The following is a 6,079-nucleotide window of genomic DNA, read 5'->3' as shown; positions in this document are numbered from 1 at the left end:
CTTGCTTTCTCAAAGGCAAAAAAAAGAAATTAAATAAATAAACTGAACCACACATTTATAAAATTGTGATTTACTAGGGCAAATGCAAACCACTATTAAGGCGTCACATCACCTATCATACCATAGCAATCTACATACGATTTTTAAAACTAAGTTCAATGACCAGTTATACGAACGACATCAATAGCCGGTGACATGTCAGGCACCGCTAACACATTTGACACTGGTAAGGTGTCTGGCGCCGAACACCAAGCCTATAACGCGCCTGACGTTGGTTACGCTTTCTGTTGTTTACGAACGGAAATGCTTAAAAGGAGAAAATACTAGGTGAAAATCAAACAAAACAATCAATTTTCTTTAAAATTTATTGTTACATATTTAAGAGCCATCTTGACGTTTACCACATCTTATTTTCCTCCACCATTTTCCTTTTACAGTGTTATTTTTCTCTCATAACTCAAGAACTCACACACCAAAACAACACAACACAACACAACACAAGACAAGTTAACCCACCCACCCACCCACACCCCTAAGTCCTCTTCTATTCAGCAATCCGTCAAACCCCAATTCCACATTCCAAGTAAGTTACTTTCTATTCAAACCCTTCATTTAGATCTCAATAATCGATCTCTTCCAACATGGGTTTTACTTGATCCAGTGTTTGCTTTCATAATCCATCTAATTCTTCATTGATCTAATCTTATATTAACGGTTCTTATCGAATTTCTAATTAGGGTTTTTTTTATTGAGTATTTATGTTTAAAGATCTAATTCTTTACAATTGTTTAATCAATTTTATAACTTTTGCAATGCCCATGCTTTATTGTCTCAATTTGGGGTAGAAGCCTTAACTGACATAATTATCCCCAATTTATTATTATTATTATACATGCAGGCAGGTCTTCAAGAATCTTGATTGTAAGGCTTTGACTTGAGTTCACATATGAACTGTTGAAATGGCTGACCAAAACCCTAATTTCCCACCTGGGTTTTCCGTCGGAATCACCCCCTCCACTCCCGAGCCGACCCAGGCGCGCAGGCCTGACCCCAAGTTTAGCCCGCCTACTGCCCCGAGATTTGGACCGCCCACCATACAACCGAATCAGATACTTTCACCGCCTGTTAAGCCTTTGCATTCGCCTGTATCTTCAAATGGCGTTAGAACTGTGGGCCCAGTTCCTCATCTGAGCACGCCGCCAGGGCCGCCTGTGTTTTCGTCACCCTTGCAGCCTGCTGCTGGGCCGTTCAGAACGTCTCCGGTGACGCCTCAGCCGGTGGCGTTTTCTGCCGCCCCGGCTACTCCGCCTTCGGGATTTTCAGATGGTGCGAATGAGTTTCAACACCCGGTCCCGAGTAATGCAGAAGACATGGTGGCTCTTTCTGATGCACCGAATGTTCTGCTCTCTGCACGTAAGGTATTTTATAATCATGTTTCTTTTTTTTTTATTAATGAAGCACCAACATTTAAACTTTTATTATGTCATTATATGTTGTTAGGGGGTGTAAGCTAGCCGTTCCTGGGCCTGTGTAAGCTTGAGCTTGGCTCGTTTAACTTAAGAGAGCTTGAACTCAAGCTCTATTGTTAATATTCAAGCTGGGTTGTGATTAGCTTTTCAAGCTCAGACTTGCCTTGCCATATATCACAATTTTATATATAGTTTTTAGCTGTTTTTTATCACAATTTTGTATGTAATAATAAGCTAATAATAGTTATCTACCTAAATGTTTATAATAAGTTATATTAATTTTATTAGTTATACAATTATTTTATTTACATATCTATATAATTATTTTGTTAATACATCTATAATAATATTTTTATACATAACATATATATGAACTTTAGCTGTTTTTATCATAATTTTGTATATAGTGTTACTTAGGCAAAAATATATTTAACAAAATTTGTATAATTAATAGGCTCGTTCAGGCTCGCATAAGTGAAGCTTGGGCTCTAGCTTGTTTATTAAATGAGGTCCTATAGAGGCTCAGGCTCATTTAAGCTCAGTTTTATTTAAGCTTTTAGCGAGCAGATCTTGAGTAGTTCACGAGCGGCCCAACTCAGCTCGTTTACACTTTTAACTTTAATAACTAAAGTTAGGTTTTAACACATTATTAGTTATCTTAAAAAACGTAAGAAACTAAAAAGATTTTGACCCAACTAGTTTTGGCATGTACATATATGACATGTTCTGACCTGCTACTTTGACCCCTGCCCATATTGCTTAAAGATTTTACACATGAACCACTTTCGTTTTCCTTTGTAGGTACTGAAACAAAAGAAACTAATGAATGTACCCAGTTTGGGTTTCGGGGCATTGGTTTCTCCTGGACGGGAAGTCCTGCAGGGCCCACAAATAATCCAAAGGGACCCACAACGTTGCCAAAACTGTGGAGCTTATGCAAATCTCTATTGCAACATCTTACTTGGATCAGGCCAGTGGCAATGCGTAATTTGCGGGAACTTAAACAGTAGTGAAGGCCGGTACATAGCCTCCACCAAAGAAGAGCTTCTTAATCTACCTGAGTTAGCAATTCCGATGGTTGACTTTGTTCAAACTGGGAACCGAAGACCCGGTTACATTCCAGTCTCTGATTCCCGCATGTCGGCACCTATTGTTCTTGTCATTGATGACTGCCTAGACGAACCACATCTGCAACATTTGCAGAGTTCTTTGCATGCATTTGTGGACTCACTTCCACCCACAACACGAATCGGCGTGGTTACGTACAGGAAAACGGTTTCAGTTTATGATTTTTCTGAAGGGTCGGTTGCATCAGCTGATTTGTTAGCGGGTCGTGTTTCCCCAAATCAAGAATCGTTAAAGCAACTAGTTTACGGAACTGGGATTTACTTGTCTCCGATTCACGCGTCTTTACCGGTCGTACACTCGATATTTTCGTCTTTAAGGCCGTACAACTTGAATGTTCCGGAAGCATCTAGAAACCGTTGCATGGGGGTGGCAATTGAAGTGGCGTTAGCGATTATTCAAGGCCTGTCAGCCGAAATGTCACAAGGGGTGGTGAAAAAGCCGGGAGGTAGTAGTAGAATAATTGTGTGTGCAGGTGGACCGAACACGTACGGGCCTGGGTCGGTCCCACACTCGTTTAGTCATCCAAACTATGCCCACATGGAGAAAACTGCTTTAAAATGGATGGAAAATTTGGGCCGTGAAGCCCATAAACGTAATACTTTAATCGACATTTTATGCGCTGGAACGTGTCCTGTTCGGGTCCCAGTTCTGCAACCGCTAGTGAAAGCTTCAGGCGGGATTTTGATTCTGCATGATGATTTTGGTGAGGCGTTTGGTGTGAATTTACAACGGGCCTCAACTAGGGCCGCAGGTTCACACGGGCTGATGGAAATTCGGTGCTCTGATGATGTCACGGTTTCTCAAGTTATAGGCCCGGGTGAAGAGGCTCGTACGGATAACAGTGAAGCATTTAAGAACGATAATTCGGTTTCGATACAAATGTTGAGTGTGGAAGAAACACAAAGCTTTGCAGTGTCCCTGGAGACACGTGGAAATATTAAAACCGATTTCGTGTATTTGCAGTTTGGAATTTTGTTTTTGAATTTGTATCAAGCGGATATCACGAGGGTGATTACGGTTCGGTTGCCGACAGTTGATAGTGTTTCGTCGTATCTGGAAAGTGTTCAAGATGAGGTGGCGGCGGTTCTTATTGCTAAAAGGAGTTTGTTACGGGCCAAAACAGGCCAGGATGCAATTGATGTGCGGGCAATAATTGATGAAAGGATTAAAGATATTACTAATAAATTCGGGTCACAGATGCCAAAATCAAAGCTTTATCAGTTTCCAAAAGAGCTGGCTAATATGCCTGAGATATTATTTCATCTTAGGCGAGGCCCACTTTTGGGTAGTATTGTTGGCCATGAGGACGAGAGGTCGGTCTTGAGGGATATTTTTTTGAATGCGTCTTTTGATTTGTCTCTTCGAATGGTGGCTCCTCGGTGTCTTATGCACCGTGAAGGTGGGACTTTTGAGGAATTACCGGCTCATGATCTTGCAATGCAATCTGATGCGGCTGTTGTTCTTGATCACGGGACAGATGTCTTCATTTGGTTGGTTAGTTACTTTCTCATTACTTTCTCTCTCTAGCTTACATGTTTTTGTCTTCAACCCGTATCAACCATTTACTCAAGTAATTGATCATTGAAGTACCTATATTTCAATTACAGAAGTAATAAAACATGTCAATGTTAGAAAAAAAATTTACTAAAAAGGTAAAAATGACTATAAGATGGAGATATTTTGTAGTCATTTTGACTTTTTAAATCGATTTATCTCTAAACATTTACATGTTTGATTACTTCTGTGATTCAATGCAATGCATTTGCAAGTCTTTGCAAAGCAATGAATACTGTATAGAAACCTAGTTCCAAACGCACAGTTGATTATTATTATTATTGAGTGTTACATAATTACGTCCAAAACACACATCCAAACACCCCCTAAATGTTTTATTGTTGATGAGTTGGATTCAGGGTGCTGAGCTGGCGGCCCAAGAAGGAAGAAGTGCAGCAGCATTAGCAGCCTGCAGAACATTGGCTGAAGAACTCACAGAGACGAGATTCCCCGCTCCTAGAATTCTTGCATTCAAAGTATTATAATTATATTGATCTCATTTTCTCTTTTAATCTACAAAAATATTATTTTATAAAAATATATATGGCTTATGGGTACTTGTTTGTAACAGGAGGGAAGTTCTCAGGCAAGGTATTTTGTGTCTCGGCTAATTCCTGCACACAAGGACCCTCCTTATGAGCAAGTGAGTTCACCAAGTACTCTTGTCTAGATTCTTCATGCAGATAAACTAGCCCGTGAACTTGGACCGCCTTATTTGAAAATCGGTCAAACTCAGTTATACTTAAATGCTAACGGGTCAAAAGAGTAAACTAAAAAACTTAGCTAACAAAGAAACGGGTCAAAAGGCGTCTAATCATTTGCGTCAGGTTCAATCATTGAACCCGAACATGAGGAGACATATATATTCGTGTCAAAGACATGACCCGTTTACCTGAGCGAGTCAAACGGGCTAGCAGGTTCTGTTTGATTAAGTGGTTAAACATGTCAACCTTAACACGGCCCGTTTGTTACACGGGTTAGACATAACAACCCAAAACCTCGTTATTTTTTGTGTCATATTCGTTCCGTGTCTCGGGTCATGTTAAATATTAACATTCCTAAGTTAACAGACTACTGTACTTTCTTTAAAAATAATATGGGTTGAATATGATATGCAAAAGTATACCTTAAAACCCGTAACCCGTGAAATAAAGTAACCGGAAACTGTAACATTTGTCGGCAGGAAGCAAGATTTCCTCAGCTTAGAAGTTTGAGTGCAGAACAACGGACGAAGCTGAAAAGCAGTTTTATTCACTTTGATGAACCGAGTTTTTGTGAATGGATGCGTGGCCTCAAAGTATTGGCACCGGAACCGACCTAAGTGTTTTGGTAAAACAGCTACAACCACAGGCAAACATTAAACTTTCTCATCTTTCTTTGTTTTTGTTTCTGCTTTGAATAGGATTTTGTTTTTCTTACATTTGATTTGGAATGCTGAATTTTAGTGAGGGAGGGAAGAAGTAGTAACATAAGTCAAAGGAAATAACAAGTTGCTTTTGATGGTTTTTAATTCCTTTTTTTTTTTTAAAAATTATCTGATGCTTGTTAAATTTTAATTATTATTTAAGGTATTTATTAAGCGGACATAAAAGTCTCTAAACTCAAATTATTGTTAGGGTTTGGACTTTGGTCACCGTTACGTAAGCAATGGGGCTTTAACCAATCAACCCATGAATCATGTGTAATAGATCTAGGTGCTTAGTTAATTCATGATGATGGTGATGTTGGGTTATTGCCGGCGCCACTAGAATGGTGTAATGGTTTTGGTGTTTAAAGTGGGTGAGTTGGTTGGGAGTGATAAATCTAGTTACAACATAGATAAGCAGGTAAGCATACAACAAAAATGTAAACTAAAAGAATAGCATCAATGGCTATTAATTTTAAAACCCCAATAGTTATTATAAAATACGTATCCATATACAAATTTG

At 39.2% G+C, this 6,079-nt stretch overlaps 1 protein-coding gene across 1 annotated transcript; it reads left to right on the top strand.

The window, feature by feature from the left end:
• Positions 1 to 481: 481 nt before the first annotated feature.
• On the top strand, positions 482 to 5,568 carry LOC143598180 (protein transport protein SEC23 A-like). The gene is made up of 6 exons (XM_077076467.1): positions 482 to 587; positions 899 to 1,418; positions 2,271 to 4,091; positions 4,511 to 4,627; positions 4,723 to 4,794; positions 5,335 to 5,568. The coding sequence occupies exons 2-6, from the start codon at positions 960 to 962 to the stop codon at positions 5,470 to 5,472; spliced, it is 2,607 nt and encodes an 868-aa protein (XP_076932582.1). The 5' UTR covers positions 482 to 587; positions 899 to 959; the 3' UTR covers positions 5,473 to 5,568.
• Positions 5,569 to 6,079: the final 511 nt, after the last annotated feature.

This window comes from Bidens hawaiensis, unplaced genomic scaffold, assembly GCF_021521415.1.
Source record: "Bidens hawaiensis isolate Kalapana, Puna unplaced genomic scaffold, B.hawaiensis_p1.1 tig00049758_1, whole genome shotgun sequence".
NCBI lineage: Eukaryota > Viridiplantae > Streptophyta > Magnoliopsida > Asterales > Asteraceae > Bidens > Bidens hawaiensis.
This window is presented reverse-complemented; position numbering and strand designations above follow the sequence as displayed.

Bases quoted from the DNA above. Each gene is read 5' to 3' on its own strand.
- LOC143598180 (XM_077076467.1), top strand. From the start codon at position 960: ATGGCTGACCAAAACCCTAATTTCCCACCTGGGTTTTCCGTCGGAATC. The intron at 4,092-4,510 runs GTTAGTTACTTT...AGTTGGATTCAG, and splicing joins CAGATGTCTTCATTTGGTTG to GGTGCTGAGCTGGCGGCCCA. The intron at 4,628-4,722 runs GTATTATAATTA...TGTTTGTAACAG, and splicing joins CTAGAATTCTTGCATTCAAA to GAGGGAAGTTCTCAGGCAAG.